General features: G+C 43.9%; 3 protein-coding genes and 1 long non-coding RNA gene across 24 annotated transcripts in view; 1 reads left to right on the plus strand and 3 right to left on the minus strand.

Annotated features, from left to right (window-relative positions):
* Positions 1 to 2,526: 2,526 nt before the first annotated feature.
* The window catches only part of rdgA (retinal degeneration A), a 118,619-nt gene continuing 94,751 nt past the window's right edge, over positions 2,527 to 26,394 (minus strand). For 2 of the 21 annotated variants that reach the window (XM_015186387.2, XM_002134241.3), the window contains 14 exons: positions 14,205 to 14,352; positions 13,264 to 13,467; positions 13,059 to 13,212; positions 11,136 to 11,547; positions 10,238 to 10,418; positions 9,765 to 10,189; positions 9,404 to 9,697; positions 9,120 to 9,346; positions 8,810 to 9,031; positions 7,733 to 7,784; positions 7,374 to 7,427; positions 7,000 to 7,063; positions 6,651 to 6,808; positions 2,527 to 6,555 (listed from right to left, as the gene is read on the minus strand). In XM_015186387.2, coding sequence (XP_015041873.1) covers positions 6,297 to 6,555; positions 6,651 to 6,808; positions 7,000 to 7,063; positions 7,374 to 7,427; positions 7,733 to 7,784; positions 8,810 to 9,031; positions 9,120 to 9,346; positions 9,404 to 9,697; positions 9,765 to 10,189; positions 10,238 to 10,418; positions 11,136 to 11,547; positions 13,059 to 13,212; positions 13,264 to 13,467; positions 14,205 to 14,352 — 2,854 coding nt within the window. In that variant the 3' untranslated portion in view covers positions 2,527 to 6,296. Of the gene's footprint in view, positions 6,556 to 6,650; positions 6,809 to 6,999; positions 7,064 to 7,373; positions 7,428 to 7,732; positions 7,785 to 8,809; positions 9,032 to 9,119; positions 9,347 to 9,403; positions 9,698 to 9,764; positions 10,190 to 10,237; positions 10,419 to 11,135; positions 11,548 to 13,058; positions 13,213 to 13,263; positions 13,468 to 14,204; positions 14,356 to 14,501; positions 15,100 to 26,394 lie in introns of those variants that run through there. The other 19 variants (XM_015186386.2, XM_015186383.2, XM_033383728.1 and 16 more) reach the window with 18 other exon arrangements.
* LOC6901606 (nucleosome assembly protein 1-like 1) lies at positions 16,623 to 18,019 on the minus strand. The gene is made up of 2 exons (XM_002134240.3): positions 17,900 to 18,019; positions 16,623 to 17,824 (listed from the first exon to the last, which is right to left on the minus strand). Exon 2 carries the CDS (start codon positions 17,807 to 17,809, stop codon positions 16,943 to 16,945), a length of 867 nt encoding a protein of 288 aa, XP_002134276.2. The 5' UTR covers positions 17,810 to 17,824; positions 17,900 to 18,019; the 3' UTR covers positions 16,623 to 16,942.
* Positions 18,400 to 19,171, plus strand: LOC117184800 (uncharacterized). Its single transcript, XR_004470276.1, has 2 exons — positions 18,400 to 18,585; positions 18,645 to 19,171. It is a non-coding gene; the product is annotated as an uncharacterized lncRNA (long non-coding RNA).
* On the minus strand, positions 20,000 to 21,488 carry LOC6901605 (nucleosome assembly protein 1-like 1). The gene is made up of 2 exons (XM_002134239.3): positions 21,300 to 21,488; positions 20,000 to 21,217 (listed from the first exon to the last, which is right to left on the minus strand). Exon 2 carries the CDS (start codon positions 21,201 to 21,203, stop codon positions 20,205 to 20,207), a length of 999 nt encoding a protein of 332 aa, XP_002134275.2. The 5' UTR covers positions 21,204 to 21,217; positions 21,300 to 21,488; the 3' UTR covers positions 20,000 to 20,204.

The raw sequence follows: 26,394 nt of genomic DNA on the forward strand, positions 1-26,394 counted from the left end.
GGGCAGCGTCTATACCCGGAGCCGAATGGTGTTGGATCATCTTAGGAAAGCAGATTTTCCTCATTCTCCTAACCTGCGGCAATCGCTTCATTGCTGAATGAAATTGAAGATTGCTAGATCCTTATGATGTTGCCACGATATGCGGCGACCAACGACACGGTCAGCGATGGGCTTCTCCAAACGTGAAAGGCTAGGTAAAACCGGCCTCTAATTGATGTTTTGCGCTGACGGGAAAAAGCTATCTACCTTTCCGTTCCCTTCCTTAAATAACGTTCTTCGTTTCTTTTTCTTTGTTTAAGCGTTTAAAAATAATAATAAGCTATTAATATACAATTTTGATCATAACTCTTTGAGACGTTCTCATTTTGGAGCGGAGACTTGTGGCGCTCCTACGATGGTCGCCGGGCACTATTTGAACTAAATGTGAGAATTTCGTTTATTTCTCAGCTAAAAAGTGTGCAACACGTTTAGTTGCGGCGCTAGACAATTGTTGCACAGTGGCGCAGCCAACAGTGAAATTTGGAGGACAAAGGTCATCGTCAGATGTCGCCACTGAGATACGTAGATGTGATGTAGATTGTTTTAGAGAAATTCAAATAACTTGTAGGCTTTATTCGTTACTTTTGAGAATTCACAAGAGTTGTTAATAAACATTTGTATTTTTGTATTTAGGGTATATATAAAACAAGATAAAGTATTATCATATAGTCGGGGCAACTTCTCTTTCCCGTTCTTGAGGGCCGTGAGTACCAAGACAGGTATGAATCCATCATGGAGCTTATAAAAAATGTCTTTCAATCATCCGCACTAGTCGATCCAGCATTGAATGAAGTCTAGATTACATATTGGATTCTTGGAACTGGTGGTAAAGGGCAAAGCCCGCGATAATATAAATTTTCTTTCTCCAAGACCCCACGCCAACCTAGAGAGAAATAAACATCAGTTTTGATACCAAAAACAAAAGATTTTATTTTGCCATAATATTGTGTTGGGAAATGTTTACATATGTATGTATGTAATTTTTTTTGTTGTTTTTGCAAGCAACCTTATGGATGGTATCGGCCTGTTGTTAAATACTTGGAATTGGCCTGCTTTAATTGCATGTTTTCTGTTTTTGATTATATTTGGTTGTTGCTTTTTTTTGTCTTAGATTCTGGATAGATAAAATGCAGCTGGAGGTTCAAGAACAAAGTTCAGTAAAAAGTTTTACAGTACAGGTTGGTTTTATCTTTTTGCGTATCTGGAATTTTTACAATTTTGGTGTATAAATGAGGGACTTAGGGTTATACATAGATAAGCTCTGGTTTTTTGGGGATCTATGGTGCTTATGGGACGGGGGACTGCAGAGACTACTCGAAAATTGGTATCTTACTTTTATTGGTACATTAGAGATATTCATATTCTTTGTTATATATCCATGTATGTATATATGTATTTTGTTTTGCATTCAATGAGTGGGCTGGGTGGCGGGGTATGAGCGAGTGGTAGTGGTAGTGGTGGGGGTGGGAGTGGGGGTGGGGGTAAGTGTTTTGCTGTTTGTGTAGAGATCTAAGTAATATGCCAATGCTGCAGAGCCAAGTTCCAATCCGGTCTCAAAATTATCTAACAACGCGTTCACGACTTTCCCAACAATATTACTCTAAAAATGATGCCACGCTCTCAATATTCACGGAATCGAAATCGTATATCGAAAAATGAATTTTAATCGTTATGGTAATGCCGTAATGTTGTAATTTTGAGTTTTTTGAGTTATATGTATGTATGTAATTTTCCTGCTTTCGTTTTAATGCTACAATTTCAATTTCGCCCGTTCTCGTAATCTTAAGTAAAATTGAATCAAATTCCTCAGTGCTTGCAGTGCATATCGTACTTAGTAATTCTTTTTTAGTTTTTCTTTGTATGCAGTTTGTATGTTTTTGTTTTGCTCCTCGCTCTCGTCCGATATGGGACTACTCTACTTCAAAAAAAAATATATATAGATACATATATATACTCGTATATATGTATATTCGTATATATTGTATATGGTATATATGTATGTATATAAGTTTTGTATAATATATATATATATATATATATATTTATTTATTCAGTTTAGGATTATTCTGTATGTTGTGTATTGTATTGTAGGTTGTTTGTTTGTTTTTGTTTGTAATTTACAGTGCTTCTCAGTGGCCATTAAGTGGATAGGATTTTCGAAGCACAAATTAACAATTAAGCAGTTTAGAACTCTTCGATAGAAATACTTTTCAGACTTGCAATCATAGATCATATAATCATATAAATATAAATATAGATACACGATAAATATATATATAAATATGTAAATTTAAGGTAGGAAAGGGACAAAACTACTTAGTTCCTCCGCTCTGTCTTTCGCTTCGATGTGTAGCTGTGTCTTTCAGAGGGAAGTTCATAAAAATGAAATGGAAAAATGGAAAAATCAAATGAGAAATCAAATGAGAATTGGGAAATCAGTAAAAGTATCCTTTGTACAGTGGGGTGTAGAAAATAAATAACATGTCATCGTATCATACAATATATATAATAAGTATATATTCTGCTTTATTATATTTATCATTATATTATAGTAGGTTGTAACTCGTACAGTTAGGCATATCATTAAGGTATATCTGTTCCTGCTTCTGCATCTGCTTAGGCCCCGCTCATTCGGTTACTGTCACATCATCAACATCAAAATTTCGATCGTTTTGATCGCTTTGATCGTTACTTTGATCGCTTTTCGGTTGCCTTACTTGCTAGGTTTTCATAAGACTTGCGTTTCATGTGTTCTCCATTATTCTTCTTTTGTTCAAAAATTTCACTTATATGAATAGAAAAAAATATATATGTATACATATATCTATATATATATATAGCTTCTCTATAGTTGTTATATACACATCATGCAGTTTAAATTCCACTCCATTTTTGGTGTAATTTTGTATCTGTATCTGTATCTTTTACTGTGTGTGTGTGTATGTGTGTGTGTGTATCTGTATTCCGTGTGTGTGTCTTGAGTGTTGTTTCGTGGCTCGTTTTCGTGTTGTGTGTGTTTTTGTTTCGTATTCAACTCTACAAAATGCACGAAAATATATTCTTAGTTTTGGCTTGGACCCAGTAGTTCTACTCCTCGAACCGCTGCTGTGAAAGTACCGATCGGAGATCGATCGACCTTTCGCATGGCATTTGCCTTCAGTTCGTGAGAGTTTCAGTATTTAGCACACGTCTAGGTAGCGCTCACCCTCCTCCTCCGCCTCCTCTTCAATATCCTGTACACTATATCCTCCTCGTCCTACTCCTCCTCCTCCAACTACAATTTCATCTTTAATTGATTCAGATGAATGCCTATACGGAAAATTATATACCCCAGTACACTGTATGGGTTAGCAAACGTCTCTACACTCCTTCCATCCTTTCCTGCTGCCTCCATTCCTTCCTGCCTTCCCCTCCTTCCATCGTTTTGCTAATTCTCTAGATTGTCATTTGCTAAATATTCCTTACTTGACTTTGACTTGTCTTGCGTGGCTCCTAGATTACACTCTAAGTATATAATCCGTCTACTTCCGCTCTATGCCTTCCATCCACCGGCCGACTCAGCGGCGGTTTGTGGTTCAAGTTTCGGGTGGACGACTTACTGGGCATATGGACTGCGTTACCTTCGCGAAACCGGAGCCCAAATCGCACTGCTTCTCAGTCGGCCGCGTTCCGCATGAGATGTGTATTGGTTTGGTATTAGTAATGGTATTGCTATTGGGTGTTTCTCTGTGTCTACCATACTATACAAACATATGTGAAATCCAAAACTCTACAAACTACACTCGTTACACAAGGAACCATGGGGCAAAATGCTCTCGTTGCACCCGCACTCGTTGGGGTTGGATAGCAGCGATGCATTTTGTCAGGTCTCGTGCAAGTATTTCCCTACTATAACGTGCTCGTGCCTTTAGCCATCATCTAACTATCCATTGATGGTGAGATTTACCCTTTATCATGTATCATGTTTCAAGTATTATTATTATTATTAGTTCTAGTTATATGTAAGAGGTTCTCTATGCCAAAAAATGGGAGAATAGAATTCTTTTAATTTTGAAAACCTAATTGACATCCGAATGCGTCTTGACTACTGGAAGCTACTGCAAAAAAAAACGAAGAATTACCAAGGAAAAAGGAAGTATTAATCGATCTACAGTGCATATGTAGCTTATGTATCTTTATGTGTTATGTGTATATGTGTGTGGTGTGTGTGTGGATCTATATTGATCTGATTAATGGCTATATAATATATATTGGTATCTTTGATAAATAACTTTGTTGGATAAAATATGCATTGAGTAGATATATATGTATACTATATATTAAAGTACTACATAGATATGGTATAGTATATTGGCTAAACATATGTGTGATGTCCTAAATTACGACGTTAATTTATTGAAGTTTGTTCATTGTTCTAGTTGTGTGTGTGTTTCGCTAAAGAATAAAGCATATAGCATATAGGATATAGCCTTCTACCCAATTTCAATTGCTCAAAACTGGAGATTCCCCTTTCTTTTTGCGCAAATCAAATTGAGCCTAAGGCTGTATGTCTTTAAAGGCTCTTCTTTCCCCCCCTTCCACTCTGTCCTTTCGCTGTCCGTGTCGTCACATCCTTCTTTTCGTTTCTCTAGCCTGATGGGGAAAGTCTAGCCCGAAATGCTGTTGGGCGATAGATAGAGAGGTTAAGACCTAAGCGTTTGGGTTGTGCATTCAAAAGTGTGCATTGGGACTACATAAGTTTCTCTAAAAAGAGTATCTCTATAAGAAAGCATGTCTGTCCGTCCGTCTGTCCGTCTGTGTGTCTGCCTTTGTGGGTGTGTGGTGTGTGATGTTTTTGAGTGAGAAAAGATACTCAGATACTTTTTTAGAGTAGAGCTTCTCTCTTTTCGACTCAAACTACTAGAATGCTGCTGCTGCTGCTGCTTTGACTCTGTGCCGTCCACAACTTGCGTCGCGGAGTCTCGGACACGAGATTCAAAATTTTTCCATTTTTTCCTTAATTTCTATGTAGAATTTTTCAAAAGAATATTATATATATATATATTATTTTTTTTCAAATACACATCAATATATGGATATAATATATGTGGAGGGTATATATTGTGTGTGTATGTGGGTTGTTTTCTGTGTAATTTTTTTTTGCATACACTTGATTATTAATTTTTATGTACAGCAAATGCCTTCGCATACAATAATAATATCATTATTCCTCCATTGCATTCTCGTTCTGCTCTCGTCAGCTCTCCAATAAATTGGGGCTGCCTCGTTACTTCGTTTCAATTAAATTTAGATATCACAATATAATCATTAATTAATTAATATAAAATTATTAATCGATTTCTTAAGTGACAAAACAAATAAATTTCGAATTTCGAATTTAGAATTTGCCAATTTTCTCTCACAAAGTTTTGATTTAATTTAAATATACAATTAATTTAATTTAATTTTAAGAATAAAGTAAGTTTTTTTGTTTAATTTTAATTTTAAATTCAAAGTGAACAAATAGCCTAAAACTCTTCAACTGTTCTTTGATTTCCTTGCCGTTCCATTACCTTTAACCTTTAACCTTTACCTTTGCATTTGCATTTGCTTGTGGTTTTGGTATTGGTTTTTTTTATTGGTTTTTTGTTTGCTTGAATAAATTATTGAATAGTTTGTTTGCTAAGTAATGTTTTTGTTTTTGTTGTTTTTTGTTTGCTTAGTTATTAATAAATAGATTTATTTGTTCGATCTATCCGCGAATGTCCGCGATTACTTGCTAGCAAAAAAAAGTGTGGGTTTAGATTACTGGGATGGGATGTTCTCCAAAGAGAACCCTTTTCGTTAGAGAATCCGTCTTCTTTGTCAGCGAGCGGCTTTCCTTTTAGATTCTGGTCTGCACCTCCAAATGCATGAAACGCTCCTGACCTGAGGATCAGTTAAGATCAGGTCCGAAGCGTCGTTGATGGAATGTTTGTTGTATTTGTATTTGTATTTGAGTAGGTTGTAGATTGTAGATTGTAGAATAGAATAGTATAGAGATTGAGAGTATATCCGTTTCACAGTTGTGAGATTTGGTTTGGTTTCGTTGGCAGAGAAAGGAGAAATTGTCAGTGTTAAAATCAGTGTTCAATGATCTGGTCGGGTATCTGTCTAGTCGGGACTAGCCACACGCTAAAAGCAGGGTCATGTGGGGTCAAGTGAATCTTCTACGGTCTGTGTGTGTGTTTTTTTTTTTTAACATCTACTGGGATCTCCGATACAGTCTAGCGGTTGCTCTACATGGACGATGACGGCGGCGGCCAGACAATGATGATGGTGCTGCTGTCCTTCTCATCCTCATTCTCATCCTTAACCGCTTCCACATCCTTACTTTCCAAATATGTGGCTATCTCGTTGGCATTCCGATTGAAGGCCACCATCATGGGGGTGTTGCCTTCGGCATTGCGTGCCTGCAGACTAGCCCCGGCGGCCACCAGCATCACGCAGAGCTCCCTGCGAGTCGTATCAGCGGCGATATGTAAAGCAGTTTGTCCGCTACAAAGTGTGGAAACAAAGGAGAGAATGATTAGTTTCGGTAGATAATGGGCAAGGGATTCCAAAGGAGCTCTGGTTGTTCTTCGATTACTTACTGGTCCTTGTCGGGCATATTGATGATGCGTTTTGTGGCACATGAGATGATATATTTCACAATGTCCTTATGGTTGTATTTGCAAGCAAAGTGCAGGGCCGTCTCTCCGTTCTTGTTCACTGACTGCAATGAGTATCCTTGTTCATGTAGTGCACGTAACTGTAAGGATAGGTGAGAGGGTAAATGAGTGAGCGGCCCAAACACATGGCACAACGATTTGGGGGGTGGACTAGGAGCAGGATACAACAAACTGCATACACAATGGGGGTAGGGGTGGGGTTGGGTTTGGGTTTGGGGTTTTACGGAGGTTATACATATATTGATACATATAGAAGATATAGTTGTTCTACCATATTGAGATCACCGCTTTGGGCTGCTAGTAGTATGGCATCGGAAGTTTGTTCCAGTATAGGGCTGTTATTCATAAATATATATTCATGGGTGTATGTGGGTGTGTTTATGGTGTTTTATGTGCACATAAAAGAGTAGAGAGAAAATAGAACAAGAAGAAAATTCAGGCATCAGTTTTGTTTTGATTGAAGTTCCCATTGAACCGATTCGTTGATACACATATCGTTTTGATCGTCATGATATAATGGGTATACATATGCAGTAGTACAGTAGAAGAAGGCCACAACAGACAGGGACAGACATTTAGGCAGAAAAGAAGTTGAAATCAAATTAAAGTTAGATACAGGAATAGGATAAAGGATACACAGAATACCTGAATCCATAACCAAAAACATCTTCGTTGAAACTGAACAAACGATCTTTATTGCTGCATGCACAAAAATGATGAAATCAATTAATTCAAAAAAAACCAAACAAAATGTAACACAGAAAGTGGGAGAAAAGCATCCGGGAATGTGGTGGGAGCGGAGGCGAGCGAATAAAAGCGAGATGGCATCTCTATGGTAATGCCAATTGGATAGAGATGGAGATAGAGATGCGTAAATCGATTTGATTTGATTTGATTTAATTTGTTTTGTTGTTTTTGTAGTGCCATCTCGCTCGTTTTGGGCATCAATGATTGATTGCATGTTAATCGAATGCTGAATCGATGAGGGAATGCTTCGTTTTTACCTCTTCCACTTCATCACTTTGATGGGCTTGGAGCCAATTTGTAAATCCTCGTCTGTGAGTGGAATTTTCGTATATATAATCGACAAGTATCGATATAGATCGATGAAAAGAGTTGTAGAAATTGTTAGTACACCAATCGAACGAGTGAAAAGTCAAATCATCAATCAAATATAATTGTAAAAAAATACTTAAAGAATAAGTTTCAAGATAAGTAGATAGATTTCAACGATAACTAGTTCAAACAGATAATCGATTAGTCGAACAACAGACTGATCGAACGTACATATATCGCTATCGACAAGTACGATATATAGACAGTTACAAAGAGATCAAACGGATATCGGTGTATCCACTACCAGAGAGGAGCCATAACCTACCCTGGGGGTTTCATTGTGTGTGGTTTCTAGTGTGTATGGATATTGGGGATATCTTGTTCGAAGGTATACCGGAGGTGGTGTGGAGACCGGAATACGGTTTGGTCCTTGCTACGGTTAACTGTTAATGTAAGCCGGGATTATATACCATATCGTAAGTAATCGAGAGAGAAAGATTGGTTCGTATTTAATGCTCTACTTACATGCTATTGTGGCAAGGACTAAGCTGTATTCGGTTCCTTAAGACACTGACATATCGGGAGGTGTTACGAGTGGGTGCTTGTATGTTTTTTGTACTATGTGCTATGTAAGTGTCTGTTCTTTTTGTTAGTGGCTAAACGTGCAACAACACAACGTTCGCGATAACAGATGACGATTGAAGATAAATGAAACAGAAGAGAACAGGGAGCCAGGGAGCCAGGGAGTCAGGGTGGAGTGTCGGGAAAGGAAGAGACAGCCATCCCCTCTCCGAATGCTCAAAGCTGGAATCGCTTCTTGCGAAAGTGGAGGTGGCAAAACATGCGTCTATCAATGAACGGCAGCTGAGCGGCCACCTCACGCTGGTAGAGCTCCAGCCGCTCTTGCAGCGGTAGCTCATCAACACTGTTGTCAACCGCTGGTTGTGCCACTTGTCGCCCTTGCTGTGGCTGTGGCTGATGCTGTTGCTTTGGTGGCCAGCAGGCAGATAACAGAAGAAGCCTACCGGTGCTGCCTGGTGCATGGCCCTGGGCCTGGTCCATCTGTCGGCGCTCTGTCTGGGCCTGACGCTGCGAGAATGCGGCAAAGGAGCGTTCTTGGTCGGGTGTTTGGGGCATGGTGGCGAGTTCGTGATCCAGAATGAGTAAATCGTCAATGGCGATGTCACAGATGTAGTGTAAATGTTCCTGCGCCCTGTCGATGCGGAAGTAGTGCTCTGCAGTGCAGGCTTTCAACGGAAAAGAGACAGAAATGAGAAACATGAACTCATAGATTATTTGTGGGGCTATTTAGATTGAGGCTCGAGCAGGACTTACCGTCTACGAAACACCAGTCCTGCGATACCTTCGGGTAGGTGATGGACTCTTCGAACTTGGCGTTGAGCATATTGCGGACATGATCCAGATCGCATTGTGAGTCGATCTCGATCTGGCCGAGCTTGTTCGCCAGCTTACTGAGCATCTCCCTTTGGTAGTGGTATTGCTCATACTGCTGCATCGTAATGCGCAGGATATTCAATTGAAGCTTCTCCAGGGGATTTACTCTGTGATTAGAGAAGGGTTTAGTGGTGGACAGGCCGCGTCCGTTGGATATCACTCACTGGACATCGCCACGTCCATTCTTGCACTTGGTCAGCATCAACGCCTTATTCAACAGCTCGATCTCAATGATCGACGGCTTCACGCGACACGCCTCACCATCCACCTGCATCGGTATGGTGCGCTTCGTTATGATGCGCGCCTTCCGGCACTGGCAGATGCAGGTGCCGTGCATGCCCGCCTGCAGCATCGGCAGCTGGTAGGTGGTCAGCCCCACCACCTCCATCAGGCCGTCGTCAATGGTGGGCTTCGTCGCCCCGAACGAGTCGTTCCACGGGTGGGTGCCGCCGCCATAGCTGCGGAAAGGGAAAGTGTTTAGATCGCCTAATCGAACACCATCTATAGCTCATTCTCCTTTCGCACCTGGGTATGTTCAGGAAGAGGACGGCATGGCAGCCGGCGTCCCGCAGCTTGCTGGTGAAGTCATTCCCATCGCACTCCAGCGTCACCCACTGGGAGAGGTTGCGGTACTGGCGCAGGATCAGATCCTTGCCCCCCATCTGGCCGTAGTACATCTTGTTGCGCAGCCGCGAATTGAAGCGCTCCGGATGGGCCTCCCGCGCCTCGTGGAACTCCAGTGCGATGTGGGCATCCACCCCGAACGAGAAGTAGTTGTTGATCACGTTCAGGGGCACGTTCGCCTTGCTGCGGTCCATGTGGTCATCGCAGACATCGTCGTTGGGCGTGACCTTGACGCGCCAGCGGTCCATGAGGACGCACTGCGACATCCCGATCTCGCGTAGGATCTTGCCCACCGGTTCGTCCGTGTAGCCCTGACAGGAGAAATACTATAAGGACAGTGCAATCGAGGGTATCACTGGGTATAGATTGCTTACCCCGCCCCATCCGAGAGCGCGAGCGAGATCGTTGCCCGTCCCCAACGGCAGCACACCGACGGCCGGGCACGGCGACAATGGTGGATGGATCTGATCGAGGACGGAGAGCACCCAGCCGACGGTGCCATCGCCGCCGCAGGCCAAAACCCGAAGATTCGGCGCCTTGCGGAACATGTCCAGACTTAATGGTGGGACGAATGAGAATGCAAAAATGACAATTAAATACCGATTTGCATGAACGAAAGACTATAGCTATAGCACTACAATGCCCAAAGCTGGCACAGATCGAAGCTTTCTATAATGAAATGTATCGATTGTGTCTAAAACTATCGATTGACGGCGGGAGATGTGAAATATCGTTGAGGGTATTTCCTTACACTTAATCCAGCTTACAAATGGTGTTTATATATGGGATTATGATTACATATATTGATTACTTAATTCTGATTAATACTCCATATTTATATGGCCTTATCGGAAAGACTCTAAAGCCTAAGGACAGTCATTAGACAGGGCACACGGACATCAACAGAAAAAGAGCTGACGCTCCCATTCTCTTCGCAAAACTTTATAGGAAAGAGTCTATCGACTAAGGACAGTCATTGGACACAGGAATACCTAACATACTATCCAGTATAGCGTACACTATATCATCTATGGATCATATGCCACCCTAAGGTGGTGTCTACTATTCTAATCCCACACGACTATCAACATTCTCCCCGTTGGAGAAGTGTTTTTTTATAAGTTATATTATATATATTTTTCTATCGGGTTAAGTTTAAGTCCTGAACATAGCATCTACGATCCGTCTTTCCATCATTGCCCTGCTTAAAAACAGCTGTTCCTGGATGATTCTCTGCGTGGGAAATTCTTGAAATTCTTAAGTACTACTTACCCCATTTTGGGACCTCCTTGCGTTAGATCAAAGACCTGGCGTGGGTTCAGGAGATGCTGGAACTTGCCGAGTAGCTTGACGCCCTGATTGCCACCGGACTTGGGATTAATAAAGACAATGACCGGTATTACCTCCGGCGATGGAATGGGCTTCACGATGAATGCGCGCGGTTCTCCCTTCTTCTCGTCCTTGCCCTTCTGCCGGCGCTGGGTCTGCTTCTTGCCTTTGCCACCGGGACCGCCGGGTCCGCCGGGTCCGCCAGGTGCGCCAGCTGCAGTGCCACCGCCGGCTCCAGCAGCGGAGGAGCCGGTGGCAGCGTTCTTGTTGCTTACCCGAATGGAGGACTTGAAGTTGCCCTTGTTCGGCAGCTTGACAATCCACGATGGCGGCACAATAATCGGTGCATAGTTGCCTGCGGAGAGCGTGGGAGTAGATGACACAGAGAGAGAGAGAGAGATACAGAGTAAGCCAAGATGGATAGATGTACGTTCATTCGGGGTTTAGGCCCTGGCTGGGCTAATTGAGTGGAAAGTGCTTGAGGATTGCCAAGCAACTAAATTCAATTTTCCTTTTCCATCCAATCGCTAGAGCAGGAGTGGCAGCAGCAGCAGTAGCAGTAGCTATGGTAAGCCCCAGCATAAGCGACATACCAAAGAGCAATTATGAATACCACAGCCACAGCCACAGCCACAGCCAGTGGCCAGTGGGGCATAAAGGCCACACAGCAGAGTCAGTGGCAGTGGCAGTGGCAACCCACTCTCCGGGGTAATTGTTTTCTTTTTCCTTTCTTTTTGCGCGTTGTCTTGACTCCATCTTCGTGTGGCAGTGGCACTAGCAATGGCTGTGTCTATGGTCTGTGGGGCAAGTGTGCGTAATGGGGGATGGCCTGCCACACGGAGAGTGTGTTAACAAGATGCTCATTGAGACACTTTATGGTGGAACGTGCGAGTATTTCAAGGTGGAAGCCTTGAGAGGAGTCTTTAACTCGACTTTAAGTTAAATAAGGGCCAGGATCTGGGTCCGGGTCCCTGCAGAAGTAGCCTGCCTCCTTTGACAAGTCTGAAACGAGGTTAAACTTTGCCCTGCCCTGATCCTAAGCCAAAGGCAAAGGAGAAACTTAAACAAGCAAACGATTAAACCTACATTTGACAGAATGAAGTTGAGGTTGAGATATTGCCCAGGACCTCTCTAGCTTGTATGTATTTATCGTGGAAAATGGTATGGAAAGTCCACAAAAGAAAAACTACTTGCAGTTTGAAGTGTGTGTGTTTTTTAGTTTGTACATTCCTGAAAGCTGAAATATTGATATTGAATATTGAGATTGAAATCAAAAGAATTGAAATGGGAATAAACCAAAAGAAAAAAGCACAACAATCCAAGAGAAGTGGAGAATATCATTATTCTAGACAATTTTCGACAAAAAGTGCTCCTTAATCATTCATGGATCAAGGATAAATAGTTGATTAAAGTCCCACAAAATTAATCAATGCCCATCGAGATGGCGAGTAGAACAGACCCCTGGAGAAATGGACATACAAATGCCACAATTTATTATCATTTGGGCCATAAACTGAACTGGAACTGAAGCCCAGACAGAAGGATACACAAGGATTTGCCAGAGCAAAGGCCCAAAAAAGGGTTATGTTCGAGCCGGAGCCGGAGCTGGAGTTGGATTCCTTTTTTTTTTTTTTTTTGCGGTTAGGCATACGGCTTTAATGCACACATTTTAATTAAGCTAACGGACCGCAATTTATTTGCATGCACGTCACGTAATTAATCAAAGGACAATGGGCAGGAGGCCGTGGAAGTTCATTGTGGGGCAAAAGCGGCACGAAAAAGCACGAAAAAGCAGGAGAGGAATAGGTATGTATAGATACAAGGGATACAGGGTATACAGGGGTATACAGATACAGATAAACTTACCGAGACGACACTCTTCGCCGATTTTCTCCTGATTGAAGCACGTGTCCTTGTTGTGATAGATCTCATGACACCAGGCACAGGACAAAGCTACAATTTCTTTGGAGCCAAATAGCTTGCTCTGAACCGCCTGCGGTATGGATTCAAACATAATATTCTAATTTGAATAGTTAGGGGAGCAACTCTACTAAAAGGCGGGAATACCAACCTTGCCACACTGCTTGCACTTCCCCTTCTCCATCTTGCGGTGCACCCAGTGGTGGTGGGTGGTCGTCTGCTCCCGGTACTGCCTGATCCCCACATCCCGATAGGTGGGCTTGCACAGCAGCGTCGGCTTCTCGTTCACATACGGAATGCAATTGATGTGGGCTACCAGCTGGCAGGCGGAGCACTTCAAACGCTGGCCGCTCTTCTGCAAAATAGCCACAAGCACAAGTCGAAAGGTATTACACTTAAAGCTTCAAGTACTAGTGGCCTTCCAAGCAAAACAAACCCCCTCGATAAGCCTTCGATTAGAGCTGGAGTTTATCGCGCATCGGACATTGTATCGAACTATCGGCTTTACCTACAGTAACTGTTCGTGGAAGTTTGGTCCCCCTTCAATTTACATAGAATTCTCCTTTTGCTAATGTTATTTCCAAATGAAAAACTCACTTTGAGCTGGCACAACTTTTTGCACATTTAATCCATATGTGTTTATCTGTGGTCTTTGTTGGACAAACACCAAAAGTGATGTCTAAATTTGAATAAATTCGCAAAAAAATTATCCTTACGGACGGACAGAGGTCTCCTTTGAATGGGAGATTGAGATAAGACATGGGGCACTCAATCCCACTACTGCTAGCCCCACTTCTGGCAGGACAATGAGCCCCTAAGATAAAGTACATTTTCGTTACAATTTGGCAGCTGCTGTCCTGCGGCCAGGACATGCGGGCTGATGTCACGCCTCCAACTGGCAATGGGGAAAACGGTAAACGAAAGGAGCCAGATATTGCGTGAATGTCGGACAAGCACGCAATAAATAAATTACGCACACATGTACGTCTCCCCCTAATTGAATTGAGGGAAAAACCACCCAGGCCCCCACTTATCCGTTGTTCTCTGAAAAAGCAAGCGATACTCGGGTCGGGGGGGAAATGGAATACGTACTGAACTTACAATGCACTCCTCGTTGAGGCAACAGAGATCGCCGGAGGCCGACGAGGTCTTCCAGTAGTGCTCGCCATTAATTGCATTCTCTGTCCAATCGGGCACAATGCGTATGGGCCGACGGGCATTGCTGCCTGTAGCGGTACGCCTGCTTGAAAGATACGAAAAAGAAAACGTGCGCTTAAAATTGGTTGTACATTTTCTAGGGTTAATTGTGGTAGGCGATGCGGTTTTGCTTGGGTTAAGGATGCTATGCCATTTCGGAGGTTAGCTTTTCACTCAATGGCAGCATCTCACCTCTTGCGTCGCCACGCCCCCAGCGAGTCGAGCTTCCTTTGGCGAAATGCCGACTTTCGTTGCATTCCAATCGAGGAGCGTCGAAAGCGACGAACTGTACCCCCTGCTGCACCCGCACCCGCAGCTGCAGCTGCAGCTGCACTTGTTACACCTCCTGCACCTGCAGCCGTCTCCGTCCATGCAAGCATGGGCATGCCCGTTCCTGTTTCAAAGCTGTCACTGCGCTGCAGCTTACGACGGGCTGCCTTCTGCTGCTGCTGCTGCAGGAGCAGCGACTGCGGCAATGGCAGTGACTGAGAAAGCGGCTGGCTGCTGTCGGCCGCTGCCTCTGCTGCTGAGCTACTGCTACTGCTGCTGCTGCTGTCGCAGTCGCTGTGCTCAGCGTCGTCTTCTTCGTTTTCGTCTTCCGTTTGGAATTCCTCACGCACTGCATGCAGTAGCCGCTCCATTCCCCACACCCGCTGCTCTGCTGATGGATTGCTGCTGGCGTTGCTGCTGGCGTTGACGCTGGTGTTGGCGTTGGCGTTGGCGTTAGGGCTGTCGCAGTTCAAATAAGATATGAACATGGCACTCTCTTGCACAATTGCTTCTTCTTCTCAGTCTTCTTCTACTCTTTTTCTTCTTGTGTGCGTGTGTGTGTGTGTGTGTGTGCACAATGCTTTACATCTCACTTCAGTTCATTACACACTCCACACCACTCTCTTTCGCTTTGATTTCTCTGTCTCTGTTTTTTCGCCGCTGCTGCTGCTGCTGCTCCGCTGATGCCGAATCTTTCCCGAATGCGATTTCAATACCGTTTTTCAAGGGCTCTGTGACTGCGATTCGTTGGCTGATTTCGCTGCTAATTTCGCTGCTGCTGCGGCTGTTGATTCCACGGTCCGTGTCTCTGCGGCTGTCATTATGGCGCATAAAGATTCCGACCGGAGATTTTGTTTGGCTTTTGCCTTGTTATTACACACGTATTTATACACTTTCACTCCGTTTCGGCGTGTAGGGTATTGCCATTTTCTGTTCTAAATTACGATACACATTTTAGCATTATTCTGCCACAAGAGAGAAAGAGTGATGCAGGTAAAACTCTTCTGCAAAATATTCTTTATTAGATGATCGCCTTTCATCTACCACAAATAACTATAAATAATACCACAATCGAGTATGCCCTTGAATAAAGTGTCAAAAAATGTTGAAAACAAACAAAAAAATACCAAAAAGCAAGCCAAAAAATCTCTGCATTTTTCTACTTTTTCAGGAAGTGGCGCTCGTGGGTAATCCCTTTTGCCACAAGAGTATAAACAATTCCCCACAGAGGAGTAAGCATTTCCATTCAAATGGGTTTCATTTGGATATCAAGCCACCGCCGCTCTCCGCTCTCCGCTGCCCCCCTCACCAATCCCCTGCCGTCCCTGCACCGCCAGTGTCCAGAGCGGTCGGGGCCGCCCATGCGTGTGGGCTTAATAACATTTGTATACATTTTGTTTATATGCATTGTAATTAAATTCTTATCAGATGGCAATACACGGGAAAAATGTGACTCGGTTTTTTGTTCTTGTTGGTTGTTTTTTCACTCTGTTTTCTCCAAGGTAAGAGGGGACCCCCCACCGGACTACGTGCCCCCCATAATGTTAGTCCATCTGACTCTTCGGGGTGGCAGGAAGCGATAGGGTGCAGGGCTTCCGGGCTAAGGGGCGGACAGGTTGACGAGGGACATTCCCCTTTTATTGGCCTGGAAAATTGCAGGTTGCTTTTCGAAATGGCTTGCAGATTTTCCATGTCAATTGTCAACGTTTACGGGCCAGCCCCAGCAGCACCCCCCAGGACCAACCCCTTGGGTGGGTTTTGCGTGCTGTGTTTTTTCGCGCCTTTTTGGTGCGGTTTTTGAGCGCGTTTTGTGCGCTGTTTTTGACGCGCCAACAGCGCCAACTTTTGGCATCCACGCTTGGTTTACGGCCAAATGTAGCGTGTCTCAGTGTGTGTGTGCGACTGTGATTGACGTGACCTATGCTCCCCTAAGCAGCCACCCTATAGCCTCAGTGCAGTGGAAGGCCACTTAAATGGAGCACATTCCCCTAAGCGAAAGGCACCCACTGTTAATTCTAATCAAATCATAAATCAAAAGAAGAATAAGGTTTGCGCTCGAACTATTATAATGTTAATTTGGTATCTTCCCTTACAGATTGTTGTGTAATACATTTCGATTGTGTTTATAAGTGTTGGGGCCAGTCACTCATTGAAATATTGTTGCACTGCTTTGTTAGCTTTGTAATATTGTTTGTGTCGCCTCCATCTTGTGTTGTCTGTGTGTGTGTGTGTGTGTGTGTGTGTGTGTGTGTGGATGGAGTATCCAAGAAAGGAGTGTCTGGCATTTGGTACTTTCTTGGACTTGCTTGTTTGAGAATTATGAAATATGTATGGGAGGTTTGAAGTATTTTGTGTTTCTGCACTTAGTCATCATCGGTTGAATTCCCGGCTAAGGCCTCGATCGATGCTCGTTTATTCTCCGACGACTCTGAATCCGAGTCCGAGTTGCTGGTAGTGCTCTGGCAGTCCTTTATTTCTCCGGTGAAAAATATAACTGCCTTGGGCACCACCCGTTCCTTGAGGTAGAAGCCCATTTGGAAGTCACTCTGGAGAATCGCACTGATCTCGGCGTATTTGGGGTCGCTTTTGCTAGCTGGCAGCAGGGGCGGACTGAAGTAATTGAAGAAGGAGTAGGCCGCCTCCTCTGGACTGAGGGGCTTGGTCCAGTGTATGGTGCATCCCTCGGTCTTGACGATCTCGGCGCCATCGTAAATGAGCGGAGTCCCCGGATCAGGCTCGCACTTCAGGTAGTACGTTTTGTTCAGCACAGCGTTCGAGAAGTACTCGTTCGGATCGAAATGGAAACTGATTTCGAACTTAGGTGGATTGCTGAAAATCCGCGTACTGATGTCGTTCAAGTGGACGAGAATTTGCTCATCATTTGGGCGAATGATCTTGGAGTAGGAGGCCCTCAGCACCTGCATCCAGAAGCTCTGCAAATCGCCACTGGACTTGGACTCGTCGTCGCCGCGGCTCTGCTGGCGCACCTTGTTCAGCAGCTTCTTGCGCTCGTCATAGAGCACCTGGTACCGCGACTGGTACTGCATCTCCAGGCGGTAGATGTCCGCCTGCATCTCCATGTCCAGGTCGATGGTCTCCTTGAATATAGCGCGCAACTCCTTGATGGCCTTGTGCTCTTCGGCGGAGAACATGTCTTTGCCCTGCTTCTTATCGTCATCTTTTTTTTCAATTGCCACCACGGCGGACACATCGGCTGCTTGTTTCTCCATTTTGATTCGGTTTTCCTATTCGGTAAATGAAATTTTCACAAAAATTTGTCGCCGCCATTTTGACAGACGCCTGCCATTTTTCACACTTACTTTAACTTTTTTTTTTTTTTTGGTTAGAAAATTTGTTCAAATCACAATTTAAGGTTTTTCCGAGAGCTACCGATCCGTATGGCAGGCAAAAACTGTATGAGCTCTATGTGCCTGGATTCCGGACTTTTATACTAATCTGAAGTCTCAAAAATTTTGCTTTTCATGGCATGCTTGATGCCGAGAAATGTAGAATGGTAAAAGCATCGATAGCTTCAAGCTAAGTACTCGATACTTTCTCGATATCTAGCACACTATCGTGCCGTGACCTCGTGTGATCTCGTTCTGCGAACACACATGGAACAAGTACCGATGTTTTTTTACACTATTTCCGAGTAGGTTTTGTAGTCCATCTCTACGAAACGCAATTCCTTGATATGAAATGTTTTGCAGATGCTAAGATACTATCGATAGGGACAAAAGGTGACACCAAAACATCGGTCTGAAGCTGGGTACTCGATAATGTACTTGTTCCTACTATCGATGGATCGATGCCGGTCTGGCCTCCTCTCTAGCTTGACAGCTGTAACTTTTCTCCAAGTTTCATTTTTCATTTTCGTCACAAAATCAAAATTTCTTGTTTAGGCTTAAAAAAGTTTTCAAATTTAGTTTGAAATCAATTGTCGGGGCGTGCCTGAGACGCGTTGCGGCACTCCCCGGCGACAGTGAGGAAAAACCATTGAATAAGGGTAAATTTTTGATTGTTTCGCAGCATTTCTTCAGTTAATAATCTTGCGCCTTGCCATAGTACATATTTCAGCGGAAACAAAGCGAAAAGACGTTAACACACGCCCGAAGCAAGGACAGATACAGGAGCGGGAGAGGCCATGTCCTCGATGGTTTCAAGGCGACGAGAGCTGCAACAAAGATGTTGCAACAATCAACACAACCCTCGGGCATCACCCAGGACACGCTGTAGATCTTCGCTCGATCGGTCATAGAAGGCAACGGGTTGCGTAGCATAATGTTAACATTCTGCAAATTCTTGCTGCTCATGATGGCTGAAACGCTGCGGTTGCTGGCTGCGTATGTCGAAAGTAATGGACCGCTGCATCCATGCTATAAAGATGTGCATGCCACCGCCCACCACGTACTCTTTGAGGTCGATGAAGCGGCTGGAAATCGCAGCCCGAGGGCCCACCACAACATTATACACTGCCAAGGGACATCTGGCAAAATGCGATACACAAATTTTGCAGCCATAGCACACACACAAAAAACCCAGTAACCATGTAACATTTGTCTAAAGCAAAATACAAAATGACGAAAACCAATTATGAATATCTAAAGATGCAATGTCTGTGGGGATTTCTGCTCTCCTGGTTGCCTGCAATCATACCCCAAGAGATCACAAAAGAAATTGCAAGTCTGGTGGGGTGGCAGGCAAATCGATTGGCAAATCAATTTGCCAAGTGCAGTGTCTTGGCGAAGAGCATTGACACAGTCCCTTGCCAAGAACGAAGGATGCTGAAATGGTTTTCTGCTAATAGTTGATCAAATAACATTCCCATTTTGCTGCATCTCGAGTGTCCGCCTAAGCCTTTGCTATGGCCTTCGGGGCACAAGGCATAGGGATTCTCATTTGCCATGAAATTCGTTTCTTCTGGCTGGTCCGAAGTTCCACGTTCGGTGGAAATTAATTTCGTGCAAACATTTTGTCAACTTCGAAAAGCCAATTACGGCTGCCATTGTATTGCGTTTCGATTTTCTGTGCGTGTGTTCGTGTTAGAAAAGCCACCGATATAGGAGTTTGTTTTCCCATAAATGTCCTTGCAACAGGCAATTATTTTATCAAACATCTGCACAGGAAATGTCTTTGATTGAAATCCAACTGGAAATGAAATGCACATCCTTCGACGGCCATGGCCATGACTTGCAGGTCAAAATGTAACCAAAATTCAGGCCCTGGCTGTCATTCTCTCTCTCTCTCTCCCTCTGTCTCTGTCGAAATATTTCAGTTAGCAGTGGGCTGTGCGGTTTTTGACATCTTCTCAATACGAATGGAATGCGGAATGTCCAGAAATCTCAGGTCTTGGCATAAGAAAAAGCAGCACAAAGAAATACAATTTTATGCTATGATTTATTTCATAGGAACAGGCATCATTGAAGGTTTTTTTGTGTGTTTGTTTCGATCGCAGGGTAAACAATTGCTTTCTTAACATATCCTTTTTGTGGTGTGTTTGTGTGGATGTGTGGGGGTGGATGGCAAAGAAATTGTTGGCCGCACGTGACAAATAAATTGTTTAAAAACTCCGTGTCTTTTGGAAGTGTACAAATTAAGTGCTTAAGTATCGTTTAGGAGCGCAACCTAATTGCCAGAGTCCATGGAATCTCCCGAGTCGAAGGACCAGTCTTCGGAGTCCAGCAATTCCCCGTATACGTGCACATCCTCGGGCTCCTCTTCGTCATCATCATCCTTCTCGTCCTCGGACGCGTTCGGGTCGAGGCTATCCGAGCCCGCCGATCCGGATTCATCCTCGTTGTTGTTGTTGTCGCCGTCGTCGTCGTAATCTTCGTCGTCCGTGGAGCTGGACGATCCCATGGATTCCTTGATCTCACCCGTGAAGTAGTACACGGCCTTGGGTATGACATTCTCCTTCAGGTAGAATCCGAACCGGAAGTCCTTCTTCAAGATCTCGTTGATTTCCTTATAGTTGGGCTCGTTGCTATAGGGCAGAGTTGGCGGCATGAAGAACTTAAAGAAGAAGGTCTTCCTGTACTTGGCATTGAGGGCCGGCGAGGTAAAGTGGATCATTGTGCCCTCCGTCCGGTAGATCTCAGCGCCGTCGTAGGCCTGCGGCTCTTTAGGGTCCGCCTTGCACTTGATGTAGTACACCTTGCGCAGATAATCGTTTCTGAGGTAGGCGTTCGGCTCAAAGTAAAAGGTGATATCGAACTTGAGCTCCGGCTCGGTGTAGAGCTTGCTGCGTATGTCACTTATGTGGCAGAGGATTTCCGCTTCCGCGTCGTCAATCTCATTGGTGCTGGCGAATTCCGGACACTGCTGGATGGCTGCCTTCAGGACGTGCAGCCAGAAGTTGCCCATGTTCTTGGCCAGCGGGTCCCCCTGGTGCTTCTGGCGCAGGCCGTCAATGATCTTCTTGCGCTCGTCGTACAGAACATTGTGCTCCGGCTCGGCCTTCTCCTCCAGCGCATAGATCTCGCGGTGCAGCTTCGTTCCCAGCTCGACGGTCTTCAAACAGATGCCTTTGATATCATCTATAGCTTGCTTCTCGTCGTCGCTCAACATATCGTTGCCATCGTGGCCCTGAACGTTCACTCGCGGATTGCACACGGCCGGCTCCATAGTTCGATGATTGGCTTTGGGGTTTTGGGTTTTCGAATCGGAAATTAGAAATGATTGATTGATTGGCCAACAAATATTTGTCTAAATCTTTCTTACGTTCTAGTTTTTTTTTTGTTTACTTTTTTCACAAAATTTTGCTGGTCATCAACAATAGTTGATCCGTTTACAACACTCGTTTTTAATACCGGAAAAATACTTTTTGTGTGTTGAAAAAAAAAAAAAAAGTTTTTAAATTGTATATTTTATTTTTGTACTTAGATGCTGCTCGTTACGGCTTCGAGCTGTAACTGAGAAAATTCCGGACTGGGCTCGAAAATATAGAAAATTGAACCAGTCCAGAGCCAACTATGTTTCCAAAATTTTTCGTATTTCTTTGAGGGCAGGTTTTTGTTCCGAAAAGGCCTACTAGATCAGGCCGCACGGACTCGTGACGTGGCATAGGAAAATAGCAAGTAGAAAAATTTAAAATTCGAAATTCAAATGCGTTTAATTTTGATGGCACCTTTGAAGAGTGGGAAGGTCTGGACAGACGCAGGGGATTGAAGACCCAGAGGTCTATATTTCTTGCCAATGAAAGGCAAAAGCTGTCGCCAATCTGCGGGCCGGCCCCCCTCCCGCACCTTCTGTCGGCCTCATTTTACAACCGATTGAGATTCAGATTCAGATTTAGTTGGAAGGAAGGTGCACGGATGGCGGCAGGGGCACTATCGCTCTCTCTCTTTCTGACAAAATCAATAAGAGCCTTGAGATATTTGTACGTTTTTTCAATAATGACACTTTGCACAGCAGCCGGCCGCCTCCACACAGCCCCCCCCCCAAGTATATTTTTACCCGGGCTTCCTCTGTGTTTCTGGTTCTGGCTCTGCTCTGCCAAAAAATATACACAAAATGATTGAATAAATAAAAAATAATAATATTTGAACGAGGTGGCTGCATCACCTGTAACCCTGAGGGGGGGGGAAAAAGGAAAGGGGTTCCAAAGATCTATTTATAAACGCCCACAGGAAAGAGCTTTGGCAGCTGGAAATAGCTATGGTTTTTCGTATAAATAATAAATATATATCAGCCATTCATTTGGCACATTTAAGCCAATGAGAAGAGAAATCCATTTGAGCCGAAATGAAAAATTATCTGCAAGTCCTGCGTTGTGCTCGCTTTTCGTTCTTCGAAACTGTGGCCTGGTCCTTGAAATGGCAACAGCTCGGGAAAAGGATTTTAAGCTAATGAATATTAAACAATGGAGCCAATCCCCCCGCCCCCTCCCACCTCCCGCCACTCCACAAAGGGCAAACGAAATTAATATTCTTAATTGGCATTAAGCGATGCAGATAAAGATACAAATACAGAAATGTCTGGGCAACCGGAAAATCTCTCTGGCGAAAACTTTTCAGACAAACTGCAAAAAGGGCGGCCACCATTGATGGGCCTCCTCTGGCATCTTGGGTAAAAGTTTTTCAACAATTAGTAAAATTAAACGAAAATCGAATCGCAGGAGGTTCCGATTCGGAAAACTTAAGGAACTTCATCAAGGGTATACGACAGCCAGTAAGTATCTCAATTGTCTAAAAACCTCTGGGAATGTAAAGAAGTATCTCAGAAGAGTATCTTTTGCTGGAAGTTATTGGCATCTCCACACTTTCGACTTTTCCAAAGACCCTTCCCAGCAGCACCTTCGGCATCAGTTCCAGAGACCCTATTTGTTGTTCTATCCAAGTACTATCTCTGTCCCCATTAGCACTTCCGCAGCCTTTTCAATCTTTCCATCTTTTATCTTGTATCTTTTATCTGCTGTTGTTCCTAATCTATTGCACAATGGGGTCCAAAATTTATGAATGAATTTAAGCCAACGGATAAACAAAGAGCATTGGATCAAAGACGCGTCATAGTAGAAGCGCGTGATGGAGCGCACAGGTGATGCTCAGGTTTTGGGTTTTTCTTTTCTTTTTTTCAGGCTGGAATCAATTCTGAACGGAAGCCACTTGCTTTTTGTCTTTTTCGTCATTTTCCTTTGCCTTCTATGTAGATTGGGATTTTAATTGAAATACTTTGTTTGCTTTGTCCGGCAGCAAACGACAACGACAACGACAACGACGATGAGAAGACGACATCATGTTCATATTTCGGTTGTTGCTGTTTTTTTTTGTTTGCTAAAAATACTTAAGTTAATTATAAGAAACAGCAAACAGGGGCGAGAGAGAGAGAGAGAGAGCGAGCGAGAGACAGACTTTTCAAATCTAAAACATGTGTGTGATTTTTGGTATTTATTTAAAAAAAAAACACTCGGATATATTCGTGTGTGTGCGTTTATAGGAAAACCGAACCTGGACCCTCTATGGACCGTCTCTGTACCCCTTTGTGGAGCCTCTTTGGACCCTCTCTGGACCCTCTCTGGGACCCTCTCTGAAACTCTCTCTGGGACCCTCTCTGTACCCCTTTCTGGAGCCTCTTTGGACCCTCTCTGGACCCTCTCTGGGACCCTCTCTGTACCCCTTTCTGTACCCACTCTGGACCCTCTATGGACCCTCTCTGTACCCCTTTCTGGACCCTCTCTGTTCCCCTTTCTGGACCCTCTCTGGGACCCTCTCTGTACCCCTTTCTGGACCCTCTCTGTACCCCTTTCTGGGACCCTCTCTGGACCCTCTCTGTACCCCTTTCTGGACCCTCAAACCTCTGAGATGTGCCACCGCCTACGATTGAAGTCTTACACTTATATGGAAAATACATTTTTGGTCGCACAAAAATTGCAATTGCGAATGCAGTATTTCAAAAATTTCTCACGTGGCCCAACAATTTCGTGGGCGTGGCTCGGACTCTGCCCCTGGGGGCCCCCCCCCTTCGATAATGTTGTTGTTTTTGGTTGTTTTTGGTTGCTTTTTTTTTATTTGGCTGGGGAGCAGCTGCCACAACAAGCCAGAAAAAGAAAGAGCAAAAACCCAACAGCAACAAATCGACAATAAATCAAATCAAATAAACGAAATGCGACGTACTTCTGCCATTCCTTCGCTTTCCTTTCTTCCATCCCATCCGATCCCCCCCCCCCCTCGCTACCCGCTACCCGCTCCCCTCTGTCCTTTCGTCTCATAGTTTGCCACCTTTCGTGTTTCTACTCTTTGTGTGTGTCTCTCTGTGTCGCTGTGCCTCGTCTTCCCTTCCCTTCTGCGGCTAGTTTTCCCCCTGCATTTTCCCGCTTTTCCGATAAATGAGTGCGAAATTCTTGAAATGTCATGGCTGGCAGTTAGCCTTTTGGTTCACATGCCGCCACAGAGGCCATGAAAACGTTGATAGAAGCAGAAAGTGTAAAATCAGGAGAAAGGGAACGGCCAGAGAAGAATCTCAAGACTTGGGAAGAACAGGCAGGAACAACACAAAGACTGAGCAGAAAGCAGAGAGCAAAAGAAAAGCAATTACAACATTTCAATGCCTCGAAACATGAGTATATTTTGGGGTTTACGCGACACAAAAATCTCACAATGGAACATACTTGTTGGAGCGCGAAATCACTCATGATTCACTCACGATGAGCTGCAATACTATGGCCATCGATGAATCAGATGAACCAGAAGATATGTGGTGCTATTATGGTCGAATATTATTAATTTCAAATTATCAGGCAACCCATATCAAATATTTAATGATCTGCGATAAAACAAAAAAGATAACGTATGCACATAGACTGCAAAATGGGATACGACACAGATTTTCCACTGAATCGAAGTACTAAATATATATATACGGTGATATCTTATAGAATTATAACTGTAGGCATTCCTTGTAAATACTGAAAGATCTCATCATCATCTAACATTGAACTCTGTTTGACTTCTTTGACGGGTTTTTCAACCCCCCTGACCCACGGCTTCTTTCATATTTATTTTCACTTTTCGGTTTCTGCTGATTTCGGTAATTCTCCTTTTGTTCGCTTTACGCTCAAGTTTTCGATTTCGTTTTCGCTTTCTGTTTCAAGTTCATTGATTAAATTAATTGAATTTTTACAATTTCCCTCATGCCCCCAGGCGCGTTCGTCTCAATTAAAACCCATTGGAATTGCCATTTCCATTGCTGTTGGTTTCATTTTATTTTTTTGGGGGCGGTCTAATTGACCCGTTTTCTGAGTTTAGTTTTGATTTGAACGCAAGAACAAGAATAATATTACTTTCGCACTCTTTCTCTCTGGTGTTCGTCGAAGGGTTTTACTGATTTTTTCTTCCTGCAGGTTGATGGCGGGAAATCACCTTCCAATGCATACACCTTTATTTGTTTGCTTTTGGCCACACTTTGAAAATTGTCTACTTTTGGTCACACTTTGAAAATTTGCTTGGTAGCACTTTTTCCGGAGTTGCTCTTTGGTAACTCGTTTTCTTTGGCTGCTCCTTGGTAGCACTTTTTCTTGGGTTGTTAATTGGTAACTCGTTTTCTTTGGTTGCTCCTTGGTAGCACTTTTTCATGGGTTGTTAATTGGTAACTCGTTTTCTTTGGCTGCTCCTTGGTAACACTGTTTCTTTGGTTGCTCTTTGGTAACTCGTTTTCTTTGGTTGCTTCTTGGTAACACTTTTTCTTAGGTTGCTCCTTGGTAACACTTTTTCATTGGTTGCTTCTTGGTAGCACTTTTTCTTTAGTCGCTCTTGGCTACACTTTTAGTTTTGGCTAAACTTTTTTAATTTGCTGCTTGTGGTCGCACCTTTTCTTCACCGCCCTTTGGCTACACTTTTTCTTCTGTCACACTTTTCTCATTCGTTTGGTTGTGTATTCCCTTTACGCACTTCACTGTTCCGCCGGTTAACGGGTTGGCGAGTGAATGAGTGAGACATTCGCGCGCGTTTTTCCGTTGTCTTATTTTATGGCTGTTTCTTTCGTGTTTTTTTTTGTGATGAAAAATGTATATCTTTCCCGCTTTCGATAATTTTTCGGCTGGCGGCAGCATCCAACCCCACAACGCGACTGAGCAGCCCCCCGGCGGCGGCGTCCGAGCGAAGTCAAAGTCAACGACAACGTCAACGGCAACGCCAGCAGCGGTAGCGGTAGAGGTAGCGGCAGAGACGCTTTGTCACCTCAATGCGGCTGTGGCTGCGGCAGCGTGTGGTGAGTATTCCCGCGATCAGTGATGCTCATCTGGAGTGGGCTTTTAGCTTTAAGATCTGCCACCCTTTTATGCCACTTGCCGAGAGTTGACATCAAATTGGGGTTTATATAT

The sequence above is a fragment of the Drosophila pseudoobscura genome, chromosome X, assembly GCF_009870125.1.
Source record: "Drosophila pseudoobscura strain MV-25-SWS-2005 chromosome X, UCI_Dpse_MV25, whole genome shotgun sequence".
NCBI classification, from domain to species: Eukaryota; Metazoa; Arthropoda; class Insecta; order Diptera; family Drosophilidae; genus Drosophila; species Drosophila pseudoobscura.